At 70.7% G+C, this 17,479-nt stretch overlaps 1 protein-coding gene across 3 annotated transcripts in view; it reads left to right on the top strand.

Annotated features, from left to right (window-relative positions):
- Positions 1–13,345, top strand: part of SORCS2 (sortilin related VPS10 domain containing receptor 2) — a 212,613-nt gene extending 199,268 nt beyond the window's left edge. For 2 of the 3 annotated variants that reach the window (XM_070069545.1, XM_070069547.1), the window contains exons 18-28: positions 74–245; positions 3,508–3,694; positions 4,227–4,360; positions 6,364–6,487; positions 6,937–7,049; positions 7,507–7,632; positions 9,364–9,463; positions 9,555–9,660; positions 10,850–10,953; positions 11,943–12,022; positions 12,244–13,345. In XM_070069545.1, coding sequence (XP_069925646.1) covers positions 74–245; positions 3,508–3,694; positions 4,227–4,360; positions 6,364–6,487; positions 6,937–7,049; positions 7,507–7,632; positions 9,364–9,463; positions 9,555–9,660; positions 10,850–10,953; positions 11,943–12,022; positions 12,244–12,267 — 1,270 coding nt within the window. In that variant the 3' untranslated portion in view covers positions 12,268–13,345. The remainder of the gene's footprint in view (positions 1–73; positions 246–3,507; positions 3,695–4,226; positions 4,361–6,363; positions 6,488–6,936; positions 7,050–7,506; positions 7,633–9,363; positions 9,464–9,554; positions 9,661–10,849; positions 10,954–11,942; positions 12,023–12,243) is intronic. The other variant, XM_070069546.1, reaches the window with a different exon arrangement.
- Positions 13,346–17,479: the final 4,134 nt, after the last annotated feature.

The following is a 17,479-nucleotide window of genomic DNA, read 5'->3' as shown; positions in this document are numbered from 1 at the left end:
GGGGCAACGGGTGACGGGCGGCCCCACCAGACCCTGGGGCACCGCCCCCGTGTGACACGCCCCTCCCCCCCAGGTACCGGAAGGTGGTGTCCAACGTGTGCGAGGGCGGCGTGGACCTGCAGCAGAGCCCGGTGCAGCTGCAGTGCCCGCTCATGCCGCCCCGTGGCCTGCAGGTGCGCCTCCGTGGCGAGGCCGTGGCCGTGCGGCCCGGGGAGGACGTGCTGTTCCTGGTGCGGCAGGAGCGGGTGAGCGGAGGGACGCGGGCACGGAGGGGGTGGAGTGGATGGGCACGCGGCGGGTGCCTGTGCCCCCGTGCGTGGCTGCTGGCCACACACACGCGTGAGAGAGACCCGCTCATTCCCCGGCACGGCCATCACGCTGCTTCAAACCCCAGTTTCGGATCTAGTTCCCTCGGCATCTGAAACAGAAGGAATTCACACGGAGAGCCGGCGACGTGCCGTCGGTCACGCAAGCCGTGTGCGTGCGTGGGTCCCCGGGCCCGCAGGAAGCTCGCGGACGAGCTCGGGGGGAAGCTTGGGCCACAGTCAGTTTTCACAGTGACTGCCCGTTACCCTCATTTTCCGGAACTTCCTGAAGCGCCCTGTGTACAGACAGATAAAGATGATGCAGGGCGTAAACATGCATGCACGTGTTCAGATACGTGAGTGTCCCACCAGCCTTTCAGCTCTTCTTCAAGATTTATTTGAAAGAGAGACAGAGACAGGGAGAGGGACAGGGAGAGGGACAGGGACAGAGAAAGGGAGAGGGACAGGGAGAGAGAGTGAGAGAGGTCTTCCATCCGCTGGTTCACTCCCCAGATGGCTGCAACTGCTGGAGCTGCGCCTATCCAAAGCCAGGAGCCCGGAGCTTCTTCCGGGTCTCCCACACGAGTGCAGGGCCCAAGGACTTGGCCATCTTCCACTGCCCTCCCGGGCCCCAGCAGACAGCTGGATTGGAAGTGGAGCAGTCAGGACTCGAACCGGCGCCCCCGTGGGATGTCGGCACTGCAGGCAGTGGCTTTGCCGGTTATGCCACAGCGCCGGCCCCTCTTCTCCCTGCTAGAGCAGATTGTTTTCCTCTGATTTTAGAAGCAGTGACCCTTGGAAAATGCACAGTAGATACCAAAGGGGTCACCAGGAGAGCCGTCCAGGGGAACGAGTGGATGTCTGCGTCTCCTCCCGCTCTGCCTGCGTCCCTGGAGCGCGGCTGTGGTCAGGAGCGGGGAGAAGCTGGTGTGCGCTGTGGGGGCAGACACCTGCGGGGCTCGCGGGGTCCCCAGGCTGGCGGTCAGCAGCGGGGCGGGCGGGGCTGCGGGCTCTGTGCACCTGCCCATCGGACGCGTCCCGTGAGCCGCTGCCCTGGTTCTTGACCGCACCCCCCTCACCCCAAAACTCAGATAGGTGAGGCCCCTCCCCCAGGGCCGCGCAGTAGTGAGCTGCAGGGCTGGCCTGGGCCTCGGGACCGGACTCCTGGAGTCCCCGGTCCTGGTGCAGGCTCTGATTCCGTCTGTCCCAGGCTCCCTTGCCGACTGAGACCAGCCCAGTCCCCTGGGCGAGACGGGGCACCTCTGTCCCCCGCCGTGTCTTCGGGTGGCAGGAGGCAGAGCCCTGGAGTAGACCCAGCAAGGCTCCTGGTTCTGGGGTGGGCTGGAAAACGTGGCTGCCTGCTGCCCCCTACTGGCCGGAATCCGCACTGCGTCTGCAGATTGCCAGCCCCAGGGGACCGGGACCCCAGGCTGAGCACCGGCCCCTCCTGCCGTCTGTTGGCAGGCACGGGGCTGGGGCCCGAGGACGGTGGGCTCCCAGGAGGCCATGTGCTTCCTGGGGGAAGGGCAGAGGGAGTGCAGGAAGGGGGCAGCTGCACACTCGTGCACACTCGAGTACACACGACAGACGTGTTCACACGTGTGCCCCGCACACCCGCAGGTGCACTGGTGACTCATGTAGACTCACACTCGTGCGCACTCACATGTACACACAGGACACAGGTGTGTTCACACGTGTGCCCCGCACACCCGCAGGTGCACTGGTGACTCATGTAGACTCACACTCGTGCACACTCACATGTACACACAGGACACAGATGCGTTCACACTTGTGCCCCGCACATCCGCAGGTGCACTAGTGACTCATGTAGACTCACACTCGTGCACGCTCACATGTACACATGCAGGCAGGTCCACATGTGTGCCCCGCACACCCGCAGGTGCACTGACGTGCAGACTGACACTCGTGCACACATGCACATATGACACAGATGTGTTCACATGTGTGCAGGTGCATTGGTGCACTCACGTGCAGACTGTCACACTCGTGCACACTCGCGGGGCCTCTGCACACACGGTCACGCCCAGTCTCACGCGGGCCAGAAATCACACAGTGAGGCTCTAGGAATCGCACGTGAGAGCGGAGACCCCCAGAGCAGCCCCGAGAGCCGAGACCCCGGGAGGCAGCCCCGAGAGCTGAGACCCCCGCAGCAGCCCCCTGACACGGGCGGGCGCAGGAGCAGCCTCTGCAGCCCCCACGGTGAAGCTTGGCGCGGCCCCCACCACCGGCACCAAAGCGAAGCTCCCGGCGCGCCGGCAGCCTCGTAGCAGCCATGGGAGAGCGCCTCTGGGGTTTAGGCTTGGAGCCCTAAAACGTGATGTCAGAGGGAGAGCGGGGCCCTGTCGGGCCGATCCTCTGCGGGCAGGAGCCTGTGTTGGGGGTGGGAGGGCGCGGGGACCCTGCCCGCCGTCGGGGGCGCAGGCGAGGGCGGGCACGGGGCGGTCCTGCGCAGCAGGTGCAGGCGCCAGGTGGGAGCCCAGGAAGGCGTGGGCGTCACCGGCGGTCAGGGTACACCGTGCACCTGCCGCCGCGGCTGAGGTGGTGACGGGCGGGCCCGAGAATGGCAGTTCCTTAAAGGCCGTGCTGCAGCCGTCACAGCCCGGCAGGCACGCGCCCCTGTGCACACGGAAACCTGTGTGTGCACGTTTGCAGCGGGCAGGAGGCGGGTTGACGGCGCCCACGGCAGCCGCGTGTGTCTCGGGGGACACCCCCACACCCCCCGACCTCAGCAAGCTGTCGGCTTCCGGGCAGGGCCAGGTGCCGACCCAGAAGTGTGCCGGGCTCTGCCGCTTCATCCCTGGTCCCTAGGAAGGGTTCCGTGGGCATGGCCTGCGGGGCGGGGTCACGCAGGAAGGGGCGGGGACACAGTGGACCTGAAGCTGCCTCTTCCCCTGTGTCCCCACCTCTGAGGGTCGGGCAGGAGGCTGCTGGCCGGTGAGGGACCCACGATGGGGCGGGGCTTCTCAGCACAGACCCCACGGCCGCGAGGAGCCGGAGTGGGGGCGTCCGGACGGGTCGCGGCGTCTTCCTTTTCTCTGCTGGGGTCAGGGGGCTCTGCCGGGTGCCGGCCTGGCTCACCGCCCAGCGGGGCCCTGCAGGGGGCCTCAGGTGGCTTGGCCCCGCCCCCGGGGCCCCGCCCACGCAGAGCAGGGAATAGAGGCGTGGCCTCGTGTCCCTGCAGGGAGACGTCCTGACCACCAGGTACCAGGTGGACCTGGGCGACGGCTTCAAGGCCATGTACGTGAACCTCACGCTGACCGAGGAGCCCATCCGGCACCGCTACGAGAGCCCCGGCGTCTACCGCGTGTCCGTCAGGGCGGAGAACTCGGCCGGGCACGATGAGGCCGTGCTGTTTGTGCAGGTCAACTGTGAGTCGGGGCGGGGGAGGGGTGGGGACGGAGGTGGGGGAAGCAGACCCAGGCAAGGGGTGGGGGACAGCAGGGTGGGGCCCCAGGCAGGGAAGGGGCGAGGGAGGGGCAGGGACCCGGGTGGGGGAGGGGCGGGGACCCAGGCCGGGGGAGGGGGGACCCAGACGGTGGGGGGGACAGCGGGGCGGGGGAGGGACAGGGACGGGGGGGGGAAAGCGGGGTGGGGGAGGGGCGCAGACCCAGGCAAGGGGTGGGGGACAGCAGGGTGGGGTCCCAGGCAGGGTAGGGTTGAGGGAGGGGCAGGGACCCGGGCGGGGGAGGGGCGAGGGGAGGGGCAGGGACCCGGGTGGCCCCTCCCCGTGCCCTGAACAGCAGTGGGGGCAGCAGTGATGAAGGTGGGGGGTGTCGTGGGTGGAGTGACAGTGGTGGTCGCCATGGAAACAGTGAAGGAGGTGTGGCGGGGATGGAGAAGCAGCCTCTGAGACGCCCGGGTGCCCCGCCCTTGAGCCTGACCCCTGTGGGGACCCTGCAGCCCCCCTGCAGGCCCTGTCCCTGGAGGTGGTCCCGGTCATCGGCATCAACGAGGAGGTGAACCTGACGGCCGCGCTGCTGCCCCTGAACCCCAACCTCACCGTCTTCTACTGGTGGATCGGCCACAGCCTGCAGGTGCGCTGGCCCAGCCCCCCACCCCTGCCCCTGCTGGCCCAGCCCCCCTCCCCCTGCCCCTGCTGGCCCAGCCCCCCTCCCCATGCACCTGCTGGCCCAGCCCCCCACCCCTGCACCTGCTGGCCCAGCGCCCCTCCCCCTGCACCTGCTGGCCCAGCCCCCTCCCCCTGCCCCTGCTGGCCCAGCCCCCCACCCCTGCCCCTGCTGGCCCAGCCCCCTCCCCTGCCCCTGCTGGCCCAGCCCCCCACCCCTGCCCCTGCTGGCCCAGCCCCTTTCCCCATGCACCTGCTGGCGCAACCCCCCTTCCCCCCTGCCCCTGCTGGCCCAGCCCCCCACCCCTGCCCCTGCTGGCCCAGCCCCCCACCCCTGCCCCTGCTGGCCCAGCCCCTTTCCCCATGCACCTGCTGGCGCAACCCCCCTTCCCCCCTGCACCTGCTGGCCCAGCCCCCCACCCCTGCCCCTGCTGGCCCAGCCCCTTTCCCCATGCACCTGCTGGCCCAGCCCCCTCCCCTGCCCCTGCTGGCCCAGCCCCCCACCCCTGCCCCTGCTGGCCCAGCCCCCCTCCCCTGCCCCTGCTGGCCCAGCCCCCTTCCCCCCTGCCCCTGCTGGCCCAGCCCCCTTCACCCCTGCCCCTGCCGGCCCAGCCCCCCTCCCCCTGCCCCTGCCGGCCCAGCCCCCCTCCCCTGCCCCTGCTGGCCCAGCCCCCTCCCCCTGCCCCTGCTGGCCCAGCCCCCTCCCCCTGCACCTGCTGGCCCAGCCCCCCACCCCTGCACCTGCTGGCCCAGCCCCCCTCCCCCTGCCCCTGCCGGCCCAGCCCCCCTCCCCATGCACCTGCTGGCCCAGCCCCCTCCCCCTGCACCTGCTGGCCCAGCCCCCTCCCCTGCCCCTGCTGGCCCAGCCCCCCTCCCCTGCCCCTGCTGGCCCAGCCCCCTCCCCCTGCACCTGCCGGCCCAGCCCCCCACCCCTGCACCTGCTGGCCCAGCCCCCCTCCCCCTGCCCCTGCCGGCCCAGCCCCCCTCCCCATGCACCTGCCGGCCCAGCCCCCCACCCCTGCCCCTGCTGGCCCAGCCCCCCTCCCCTGCCCCTGCTGGCCCAGCCCCCCACCCCTGCACCTGCTGGCCCAGCCCCCTTCCCCATGCACCTGCTGGCGCAGCCCCCCTTCCCCCCTGTACCTGCTGGCCCAGCCCCCCTCCCCCTGCCCCTGCTGGCCCAGCCCCCCTCCCCCTGCCCCTGCTGGCCCAGCCCCCCTCCCCCTGCACCTGCTGGCCCAGCCCCCCTCCCCCTGCCCCTGCTGGCCCAGCCCCCCTCCCCCTGCCCCTGCTGGCCCAGCCCCCCTCCCCATGCACCTGCTGGCCCAGCCCCCCTCCCCCTTCCCCTGCTGGCCCAGCCCCCCTCCCCCTTCCCCTGCTGGCCCAGCCCCCCTCCCCATGCACCTGCTGGCCCAGCCCCCTTCCCCCCTGCACCTGCTGGCCCAGCCCCCCTCCCCCTGCACCTGCCGGCCCAGCCCCTGCACCTGCTCCTGCGGGCTCTGCCTGGGCTGGGGCAGGGCACGTTATGGGGGTCCCTGCCCTCAGGCCCCTCCTGGGGTGGGAGTCAGCTTCACGGCAGGGGAGGCCCTTAGAGCAGCCCCACCGGGGCGGCAAGGAGGGGGAGCCAGGGCCGTTCTGCACAGGGGGGAGACGGCCTGAGCCTGCGGAGTGCTGTGGGAGGGGGAGCTGGGGCCTCCAGACCCCGCAGCCGAGGCCGAGCCAGCCCGGGGCAGGGGCGGAGGGGCAGCACACTCAGGATGAAGCTCCCTAGACTGGGCACGGGGTCCGGAAGCTCTGGGTTCGAGTGTGGTCTCCGCTGCCTGTCTGTTGGCCCCGTCTCTCGCTCCCTGTCCTGGGAGAAGCTGCCGCTCGGCGGGCGCCGGGCACTGTGCGTGTGCCACGCAGGCAGAGCCGGCCCCTGGCTGAGAACCGGCCACCCAGGGAGCCCGCACCCACCCGCCTGTGCCCCCGCAGCCCCTCCTCTCCCTGGAGAACTCGGTGAGCACCCGGTTTGCGGCGGCGGGGGACGTGCGGGTGACGGTGCAGGCCGCCTGTGGGAGCTCCGTGCTGCAGGACTCCAAGGTCATCCGCGTGCTGGGTGAGCCCCAGGGGGCCGGGTGGGGGGTGGCGGACACGGCAGCCACGTGACAGGCCCCCTCAGTGCCACTGGCACCTGAGAATGCCCCTGGGGCACAGCCAGCGGCAGGTCCCTGCTCTCTGGGAGGTGGGCTCCCCTTTCTGTGCCGCCCCCCACCTACCCCCAGCCCCCACGCACAGCTGGGTGGTGATGGGCGGGGCTGCATCTACAGAGCAGAGCTGGGGGGGCCTTGGACAGGGTGGGGAGGGGGGTGGAGGGGTGGACTTGTCCTGTGCGCAGCCAGGCCCTCCCCTCAGCGCACTATGGCCGCCCTCAGCCCTGGGTGCACAGGGAAGCGGCCTGTGCCTCCCCGGGGCCACTCGCTGGCCTGCTGCAGCCCATGCCGGGCAGTGGGCGGGGCCTCAGCCAGAGGCCGCCCCCTGAGCAGCCCCGCCTCCGCCTCTCTGCAGATCAATTCCAGCTGGTGCCGCTGCAGTTTTCCAAGGAGTTGGACGCCTACAACCCCAGCACCCCCGAGTGGAGGGAGGACGTGGGCCTGGTGGTCACCCGGCTGCTCGCTAAGGTGCGGGCCCTGCAGCCTCCCTCCCGGGGCAGCTGCTCGGGGGAGGGACAGGGTTGGGGCCACCCTCCCCCGCTGGGCCCCGGGCCTCTAAAGTGGGCCTCATTTTCTCCCCAGGGCCGGGCGCTGCCCTCGGGGCTCAGGGAGGGCAGCCCGGGTGGGGAGAGGGACAGGTCCCCTGGGGCGGGGTGACCCGCCTCCCGCCTGTGAGTGGCACTGGGTCCCTAGGAAGATCCCCGGCAGGGCTACGTGGACTGGGACCTCCGGAGGCCGAGGGACCCAGGGCAGCAGAGCGTGCATGGCTGTGGCTGGGCTGGGGCGCTGGGGGCGGGGAGAGAAGGCCGCTGGACCTGGTGACAGGGAGGTGGCGCCGAGGGCGGGGCGGAGCGGCCAGCAGGGCTGGGCGCAGGGCCGGGGACTGGGCCAAGCGGGGAACGACAGGGTGTCTGCGTCCCCACAGGAGACCGGCGTCCCCCAAGAGCTGCTGGTGACCGTGGTGAAGCCGGGGCTGCCCACCCTGGCCGACTTGTACGTGCTCCTGCCCCCGCCCCGGCCCACGCGGAAGAGGAGCGTCTCCAGCGACAAGGTGTGTCCTGCGGCAGGTGCGCCGCACAGCCGGGCGTTCACAACGTGGCCAGCTCGGTGGCTCCGGCGCGAGGCGGTGGGCCCTGCCCTGTGGCCACGCCTTCTGGAAGGCACGGGGACCCCGGCCGAGGGAGGAAGGCAGGGAGCCAGACCCCACGCCAGACTCTGCCCTTCCGTGGCCCCGACTGCAAGGGCTCAGGGCAGAATCAGCCCCACGGGGTGAGCGACCATATCTGACACAGGACCCCCGCCACAGAGCAGCCCCACGGAGGGGCTGGGGGGGAGGGGAAGTGCCCCCCAGGGCAGCTCCAGTCACGGAGCAGACCAAGAGTGGGCCTTGGCAAGGAAGCGGACAAGGAGACCCCCATGGGTGCCGGGGGCGGGGGGCTGGACAGCGTGACCACGGGAGCCAGCAGTCCCGCGGCCAGGTGTGTACCCGACACGTGACCCAGGAGAGCCCCACGTGGAGCAGCTGGGTGTCCCCCGCTGACCGGGGCGTGAAGGGGCGTGGCCTGTGCCTGGAGGCTGCACTGACCCCAGCTGGGTGAGCACAGCTTTGAGAGCCCAGTGCTCGGCCACGGGAGCCACACGGCCCACGTGACTCCACGGAGGCAGACTGGCTGCCCGGGGCGGGGCGGCCAGGGAGGCTCGGGGCGGGGGTGAGTGAATCACCTGGGAAGGCGCCAGAACCCTCTAGATTGTTCGTGCGGATGAAAGGTTCTCAGGTTTTTTTATTATTTGAAATGCAGAGTTAGGCAGAAGCAGAGACCGAGAGTAAGGTCTTCCATGCGCTGGTTCACCCCCCAGCTGGCCACAACGGTCAGGAGCCAGGAGCTTCTCCCGGTCTCCCACGTGGGTGCAGGGCCCCAAGCACCTGGGCATCTTCCTCTGCTTTCCCAGGGCACAGCAGGGAGCTGGACCGGAAGTGGAGCAGCCGGGACTCGAACTGGCGCCCACGTGGGATGCCTGCCCCCTCGCCTTGCAGAGCCTTGGTGTGCCTGGGTGATGTAACTGCTCACCCAGGCGGTGGAGCTGGCACCAGGCCCCACACCTCCGGCAGGGGGAGGGGCCCGATCTTACAGAGTGAGGCTGGGGTGGGGTGTCACCGGGGAGGAGCTGGGCCCCGCCCCCCACCACGAGGGACAGCGAAGGTGACGGAGGCGCCCAGGGCGTTTTCTGGAGAGACAAGACAGTCCTGGGGTCTGGGCTGTGACCCCAGGAGCACAGGCATTGCCGAGGGCTATCGCCCAGTGCATGGGGAGCAGGAGACGCGGGCCACAGAGGTGCTGCCCGGGTCAGCGGGAGACGCACACCCGCATCCCGGGAGACACTGGCGGCTGGCGGAAAGGCAAAGGCCGGCGCGAGGGGCGCAGGCACGGGGAGACGGAGCCAGCCCAGGAGCGGCCGCTGGTGCCGGATACGCCTGGGTCCAGCACCTGGAAGGGGCACCCATGGTCCACAAGACGCCTCCTTCCGCTGGGGCACCCCCTCCGGGAAGCCCTCCCTGACCACGGCCGGGGTCTCCATCTCCCAGCACCTGCAGGCAGGGAGCCTGAGAGAGGGCAGCAGCCGGGCGCCCCGGGGGTCCCCGCAGCATGCGTGGTGACTGCCGGCCGCCGGGCTCGCTGCTCCCGTCTCCCACAGGGGTCAGCTCGGCCCCGGCCGCCCGGCTCAGGGGGTCAGCTCGGCCCCGGCTGCCCCTGGCGCCCCTGACGCCGCGTTCTGCTTCCAGAGGCTCGCGGCCCTGCGGCAGGCGCTGGCGGCTCAGAAGATCAGCTTCCTCCTGCGCGCCGGGCTCCGTGTCCTGGTGGCCCTGAGGGACGTGGACGCAGGTGAGAGGCGGGGCCTCCTGGCTCTCCTCGCCAGGTGCCCCGTGGGGCCGAGCCCTTGGCGCCCCTCCCCCTCACGGCCGCTTCCTTGCAGGTGCACAGAGGCTGGGCAGCGGCGGCAGCGGCTACTGGGCGGCCGTGGTTCTCTTCGTGGCCGGGCTCTTTGCAGCGGGCGCCTTCGTCCTCTACAAGTTCAAAAGGCAAGTGGGGGCCCCCAGCAGGGCACGGGTAGGAGGGCGCAGGCGGGGATGGGCGGACTCCCCAGTCCCGGCTCCACCCACCCTCACAGGGGCAACCTCCGGGAGGGTCACACCCCGGCCCAGGCCCCTCGGCCCCTCACCCGTTCCACCCCTGAGGGCTGCGGTGTGGGGACCAGCTGCTCCCGCAAAGCGGGCTCGGGGTGTCCGGGGTGGGGGCGCACACGGCGCCTGCTTCCCTTCTGAGAGGCGCTCACATTGGCTGCCCCCCTCAGGACTGGTCACCACCCACTCGGAGCCCCGGGCAGCCTGACCTTGCCTGGGGCGTGGAGCTGGGGGTCCCTGGGGTGGCAGAGGTCGGTGCGTCCCCGCCGGCTGCCACAGAAGCCCCTCGAGTGACCGGCACGTGCTACTGGCGCCCACGGCGTGGGGGAGGCGGGTGCCGTTCGCTCCTTGGAGCCCTAAAGCCCTCTGATGTCCAGGTGCCTGGGACCTGGCAAGACGTGGCCACCTCGGCCCCTCCCAGCTGCCCACGCGGCCCGGGGCTTAGCCAGTCCCTGACCTGCCCTGAGCCTCTGCCTGTGGCGGGGGCAGCCGTGTGGAGCTCGGATCAGAACAGGGGCGCTGGAGGCAAACAGCTGGGGTTGTCCCCGTGGCCTGGACCGGGGTGTGGACACGGGGGTGGGGAACTCACCCCCCTACAAAGTCCCCCTGAGGCTGGGACGTGGGGGCCGCACCGGGCCTCCTGCGTAGAGCTGTTGCCATGGAAACCGAGGGAGCACAGTGACAGGGTCCCTGGGGAGCAGTGAGGCCCTGGCCAGCCTGGGAGGGACGCGTCCCCTGGGGTGGCCTCCCTTGTCGCCCAGGAGTCGCGCCTGACCCATGTTTCAGCCCAGCGCTGGCCCAGGCCCAGGCACACCTGCCCACGGCGCTCCTGGGCGGCTCGGGGGCGCGGAATGGCGCCGTGACTGCTGTCTGCTCTGGAGTCGCTGGGGAGGGCGGCCCCCTGTGCCGGCAGAGCGGCTGAGCCCGCGGGGCTCGGCTCGAGCGCTCCGAGAGACTGGGGGCCCACGACAGGAAGATGAGAACGTGCCCCAGTGGAGCTACTGGCCCGGGGGTGGGCGGTGCCTGGGGCGGGGCCCCTGGAGCCAGGCCCCGCCCACAGCCCCGCCCCCCGCGCTCCCGCCCGCAGGAAACGCCCGGGCAGGACGGTGTACGCGCAGATGCACAACGAGAAGGAGCAGGAGATGACGAGCCCCGTGAGCCACAGCGAGGACGCGCACGGCGTGAGCCAGGGTGAGGGCCGGCCCAGGCCCCGCCCCTGGGGGCAGGAGAGGGCAGGCCCCGCCCCCGGGGGCAGGAGAGGGCAGGCCCCGCCCCCGGGGGACAGGAGAGGGCAGGCCCCGCCCCCGGGGGCAGGAGAGGGCAGGCCCCGCCCCCGGGGGACAGGAGAGGGCAGGCCCCCCCCCTGGGGGCAGGAGAGGGCAGGCCCCTCCAGGAAGCCCTCCTGGCCGGATCGCTGGGGGCCTTCCCCACGCGAGTTCCCTGGCACGGGCAGCCGAGTCGGCACTGCCCCCCACCCCCCACCCACACGGGGCTCTCCCGCGGTCAGCGGCAGGCCGCAGTCCTCCCGTGGGCCGCGCCGCGCCCCAGAGCCCCTGCCACGGCCTCTCCGGGCCTCTAGCCCGAGCGGACAGAGATGGCCAGCCTGGCGCGTGCTGTGTCAGCTTGCGGCCCTCGGAGTCACCCTGGCCCCGCACCTTGCTCTGTCTGTTCAGGCACCCCCTCCCCCCCCAACAGTCCGTCCACGTCCACAGGGAGCACAGACCCCGCCCCCGAGGGGAGGGGCCGGGCCTCAGGGCACGGAGCAGGATGACCAGCGGGACTCAGGAGCGCCCCCCGCTGGAGGTCGGGGCCCTGTGCTGCCAGCCCCCCCCCGCCCCAGCCGGCTCCGCTGCGTTCTGCGAGCACGGGCCAGGGTCGCGGTGCCAGATCCCCTCTGCAGGTCTGTGGGCCAGCGCGCTGAGGGAGAGCAGTCCGGGCAGAGAGGCCCCGTCCTCGCCCGCGGGCGCTGGAGCTGGAATTCGCTCCTGGCACACCCCAGAGTCCCCCGTGTCCCCGTCATGGCCTCACGGGTCAGGGACTCAGGCCCAGAGAGGCCACTGGGGACATGGGGTCTCGGGAGGACCCCAGCCCTCAGGGAGGGGCGCCACCCGTCCACTCGAGTACCGACCCCGTCGTAACTGGCGCCACGCCACCCTCTCTCCCCACGCCGCGCCCTGCAGTGCCCGGCGCCAGGAGGGGGCAGAGCCGCAGCCCCTCGTGCACCCCCTTGCTGCCAGTCCCGGGGGCAGCCCCCGTGCAGGTCAGTGGGCGTCCACTGCTCGTCTTGCGATGGCACCGGGAGCCCCGCCCTCAGGCACCCACACAGGCAGGCAACCTGGAGAGCCCCCCCCAGCACACTCCCCTGCCTGGGACGCCCGCCACCGGCGCACTGGCTGAGGCCGCCACCATGTCCCTGCACAGCCCCGCCTCCGCCGGCCTGGGCTGGGGGGCGTGGGCTCAGGCGGCCTCTCTGTTTCCTAGGCAACCACTCGGGCGTGGTCCTGAGCATCAACCCCCACGAGAGGCGCAGCTACCTGGTGAGCTGATGCCGAGGCCACGCCCACTCCGTCCTGCGCCCCGTGGAGGGCTCCGCCCATGAGCCAGGCGTCGAGGACCTGCGGGGAAGCCCCCTCCTCCAGCCTTGCCCGCCCGGGGGACAGACCCTCCTCCCTCTGTCCAGCCCCTGCCGTCCCCGCCCACTCCGGCTGCGTCTCTGCACCTGGAGCCCGCACTCGCTGGGCCTGCTTCTGGCCGAGCCGGGTCCCTCTGGGAGGCCGCTGAGGCCGGCGCTGACCCTGCCAGGCCGCCTGCACCCTCCGGAGGTGGCGGGTGGTCCACTCTGTGACCACCCAGGTGGTCCTCGGGATCGCTTTCCCACAAGGTCCTGGGCCCCCTCCTCTGGGGTCCAGAGGCGCCGAGGAACCCAGCGCTTGCAGTTCCTCGCTCTCGCCAGTAGGGGGCGTGTCCTGCCCCACTGGTCCACTCCTCACCTGGCTCCGGAAAGGTGGGAGATGGGGACCCCTCCTAGAGGCACCGAGTTGTCCGCACAGCCCAAGGGAGCCCACAGCAACCTGGCCGGGGGAAGTGAGGGTGGCGGCGCAGTAGCCGCCAGCAGGCGGGGTGGCCGGGGAGCAACCCTGAGCCCCGCAGGGCAGCCAGGACCCAGGCGGGTGACCTGAGCGTTGTCCAGGGCGCAAGGGCTCCGTCACCTCTGGCACACGCGGGGGACGAGGGCAGCCTCTGGGGTGGGGGGACACAGCCGCACCCAAGCCCCTCCCCGGTACCTGCGTGCAGACCTGGGCTCCCGGACCCCGACCCGCGCCCGCGCTGCGAGGCGTCCTCCTGCGCCCGGCCTGCGGGTCACCGAGGGAGGCGGGTGGCGTCCCGCAGCTCCCTGTGTCCCCCATGTTATCGTCAAGATCGTGGCGGGTGCGTGGAAACCCCGCCTGCCGGCTCCACGTACGGGCCGTGGGAGCGAGGCCCGCACAGCCGGCGGAGGCGCCTAACAGACACCACGCGTGCTTTCTCACGTCTCCTTTTTAAAACTCAATAAATCAGTTGTGATGCTTTTAACAAAGGCTAATAGACGAGCGGCGCCTGCGTCCTTACGGGTGTTTTCCGGGGCACGCGCGCGCGGGGGTCCCCCGAAGCAGCTCCAGGCCCGGGCAGCCCCTCCCGCCCGCGCCACCACTCCGCGGCGGCCCAGCGTCCGGGTCTCCAAGGCGACCCCGTGGCGGCCCCCGCAGCCGGAGAGCTCGCACGGCTCCCGCCCAAGTCCGCAGTGGTCTCCGGGGACCCCAGGACGGGTGCGGGCAGTGACCGCGCGGACGCCGGAAGGCCTTTCACCATAACCACTGCCCCCCACTGGCGACACAGAGCCCCGCCAGGCAGGACCCCTGCTGACCCGCGGTGGGTGGGGCGGGAAGGAAGTGGGGGTGGGTTGGGCAGAAGCACCGCCCACCGGTGCACACAAGCGGTCCACCCTTCCTCCGCACCAGGACAGTCGCCCCCTCCCCCACAGTCTGCATCTCGTCCCGGGGGGCCCACAGCGACCCTAACCCGTGCCCCACTGCACAGACCGCACACGCGCCGCGTAGCACCGCAGCTCCTCAGTCCCAACCCTGGGCGGCAGCAGGTGCAGCGACCCCTGTGTGGGACAAGTGAGGCGGCACCGCGGGGGCCACAGAAGCCAGGGCTCACATCCGCGGGGGGTTGAGGCCATCACCCCTCCCCCCACAGTGCCCCCACAACCCCTTCTCCTGGGCAGCTCGGGCCCCACTGAGGGTCCGGCCCACCGCAGCTCCCCTCCGAGCATGCGCAGCCGCGCAGCCATGCACCCGGCCCCGGCCCTGGCACAAGGATGACCCCCACCGCCCCCCCCCGGAACCCCCACAACCCTGGAGGAGACACAAGGAGGCCACACGCCCTAGTGGACTAGAGCCGGCGCTGCCAGCCGCAAGGCCACAGTTCAGTGTGGACGCCTCAGGCCCGGGAAGGCCACTCTGCGGAGGGCAGGGGACAGGTCCCCCAGGAGCACAGCGTGACCACAGGCACCCCCGAGCGGTGGGGATGTGGACAGCTGCAAGGACACAGGGACGCTCTGGTCTCACGCTCCAGAGATGGCGATGAGGGCGCAGAGACCCGCGCGGACTGGTGCGCAGGTGCACGGATCCTGGAAGTGGCGCGCAATGGGCTGGGGCGGAGGCGCGCAGGTGCGCGGATCCCTGATAGGCGCGGGGCGGGCGCGCAGCAGAGTAGGGAAGAACCGCCAGCGAAGGTGGGAAGCGCCCGGCGAGGCCAAGAACAGCGGTGCTGGAGGCCTCGGTGACAAACTAAACCACGGAGCTCTGGCCTCAGAGACAGGGCCAAGAATACAGAGGAGAGGAGAGGAGCGCGTCCTGGGGGGAGGGAGAGGAGGTGCGGCAGGCGCGTGGGCGCGGCCTCCCCACGGGGGGGGGGGGACCGCGGGAACCAGGCCGCAGGGCTGGAGGGGGCCGCGGGGACGAGGCCGCGCTGGGCCGGGCGAGCTGCCCGCTCCCAACGGCACAGCTCGAGGGGCAACGCCGGGTCTCTGGTGAGGGCGCCGACTTCTCACCAGACACCTCGGGCGGGAGGGCGGCCAGCAGGGACCCTTCCCCGGTGACGCTGGCAGGAGGGGGCAGGGCAGGAGGGGGGGGAGGGGATGGGGGGAGGGGTCCCGCCCCGTCACAGGGCCGCCTGGGTGGGTGAGACTGAGGAGAAAAGAACAGGGGCAGGGAGCTGTGGTGTAGTGGGCTAAGCCCTCTGCCTGCGACGCGGGCATCCTGTATGGGCGCGGGTTCAAGTCCCGGCTGCTCCAATCCCATACAGCTCCTGCTGTGGCCTGGGAAGGCAGTGGAGGATGGCCAAGTGCTTGGGCCCCTGCACCCCATGGGAGACCGGGAAAAAGCTCCTGGCTCCTGCTGGCCGTTGTGGCCATCTGGGGAGTGAACCAGGGGATGGGAGACGTCTCTCCCTCTCCCTCTCCCCCTCCCTCTCTCCTTCTCTCCCTCTTTCTCTCCCTGTCTTTATAACTCTGCCTTTCAAAATAAATCTTAAAAAAAAAAAAAAAAACAAGTATGGGGTCAGCACTGTGGCACAGCCTGCGACACCGGCATCCCATGGGTTCGAGTCCCGGCTGCTCCACTTCTGATCCCACTCCCTGCTAATGCATCTGGGAAGATAGTGGAAGATGGCCCAGGTGCGTGGGCCCCTGCACCCACGTGGGAGACCCGGATGGAGTTCCAGGCTCCTGGCTTTGGCCCGGCCCAGCCCCGGCTGTTTCGGCCACTCAGGGAGTGAACCATTGGGTGGAAGATCTCTCCCACCTCAGCCCAGCTCTTTCAACAGAATAAAAAGTAAATCTTTTTTTTTTTTTAAAGGATATTCATAGTAGCCAAGTTTTTCTTAGAACCGGCAGGACTGATTCATCGGTTATCAGGAACTCAGTGTAAATGGACTGAATTCCCCCAATGAAAAGACCCGGGGCACAGAGCTTGTCTTGTCAGACGGGCTGCGACAGGGACCCGGGCACAGACAGAGGCCCCTGTGTCGTGACCAGGATCCTCCGGGCAGGGGGGGCTGTGCCCAGCCCCCAGGCAGCCGCCATCGAGCAGGGGACGAGAGCGGGGAGGGGCCTCACCCCGCAGGAGGAGCCAGCAAGGTCACATCCGGGTCTGCCGGCCCACAGACACTGGCAGCACAGCCCGCCCACGGCCGTCACCGGCTCCCATGGCTGTCACCAGGCTCACATCGCTGTCACCAGCACGTGGGACATCCTCTAGGACGGACCTTGTTTTAGACACAGAACAAATCGCAACGAAGTTTTAAAACCCCGGGTTGTGGGCGTCTCCCGAGTGCACAGCATGAAGTCAGCCCTGTGCAGCAGACAGGTGTGGGGACGCGCAGCTGCTGCTCCCGCACAGGGCGCGGGCGACACTGCGCGGGCGACACGGCGCGGGTGACGAGGCTCAGTGTGGCAGGAAACCTGAGATGCCACTGGGAAGCCGTTAGAACCAAGTTTAAGTTCGGCAAAGGCACAGGGTCCAGAAAGTGCCGCTAACGAGCCTGCTGAGAGAGAAATTCTAGGAATAGTCCCATCCAGGACAGCCACGCAGAGGGACACGGAACCCACGAAGCAGGGAGCGAGGACCTACGAGGAAGACGACGCCAGGAACACGGGAGACTTCCTCTGCCCCTCACCAGAGCGCAGATAAAACCAGCAAGCCGCAGCTGGGCCGCGAGCAGAATGAATGATCTCAAAATCCTCACGCGGGAAATCCACTCAGAGCAGGAAGCTCGCACGCGGAGCCCCGGCGACCCGGAACTAAAGGCACCGAGCCGGAGACGCCGCGCACAGCGGAGAGCCGCAGGGACCCCAGAGCCCAGCGGCACCAGGGCCGACTCAGACCCAGGCGCCGGGCTGGAACCAGAACCAGGATCAGCCCCAGGGCTGGCCGATTGCTGGCGAGGACCGCGGGAGCCCACGCCCAGGGCGCCGTCCCAGGAGTGGCCGCCTTGCAAAACGCTGGCCGCGGCCTGCTGTGTGGCCGGCGCTGGGGACGCAACGGAAGCAAAGGAATCAGCGAGGAAAGGAGCCCCGCGCCCTCGGCGCTGCCGCCCTGCTCACGACGCCCGCCGTGGGGGTAGGGACCGAGAACCGCTGGGATCCCGGCGGCGGGGGGAGGGGCGGCACCCGCAGCGTCACGGAGCACAGTGCACAGCTGGGGTCGCATGCACACCCAGTGCAGAACTGGAGGGGCTGCCAGGCGCGGGCTGGACAGCTCAGGCCGCGTCCGCGGGCCGGGCCCACCCCACCGTGGCTTCCCCGCCGGCATAAATGCGCGTGTCCAGGCAGTAAGAAAGCAGGTGGTGACGTCTGTCCTCCAACCCCTTGGACCTTGAGCCAGGACCAGGGGTGGGGGAGGCACCGGGCCCGGGGCAGGGACAGCAAGGCGAGGGCCCGGGGCTGAGGGAGACCCCAGGCTGGGCGGAGGGCTGGAGGGGCGCGCCCTGGGGTCCTGCGGGGCAGTGGAGTGCGTGCGCGAGCCAGCATAAGGGCGAGAGGAGCGCAGGTGGGCGAGTGCTCAGCCCCAGAAGGGGCCGGGGCCGGGGTCGGGGGAGGCGCCTGGCACGCTCTCCCCTAGGGCCTGCGCCCAGGGTCCCCTCCCTGGGAGGGCCTAGCTGAGGAGGGCACACG

This window comes from Oryctolagus cuniculus, chromosome 2 (assembly GCF_964237555.1).
Source record: "Oryctolagus cuniculus chromosome 2, mOryCun1.1, whole genome shotgun sequence".
Lineage (NCBI taxonomy): Eukaryota > Metazoa > Chordata > Mammalia > Lagomorpha > Leporidae > Oryctolagus > Oryctolagus cuniculus.
This window is presented reverse-complemented; position numbering and strand designations above follow the sequence as displayed.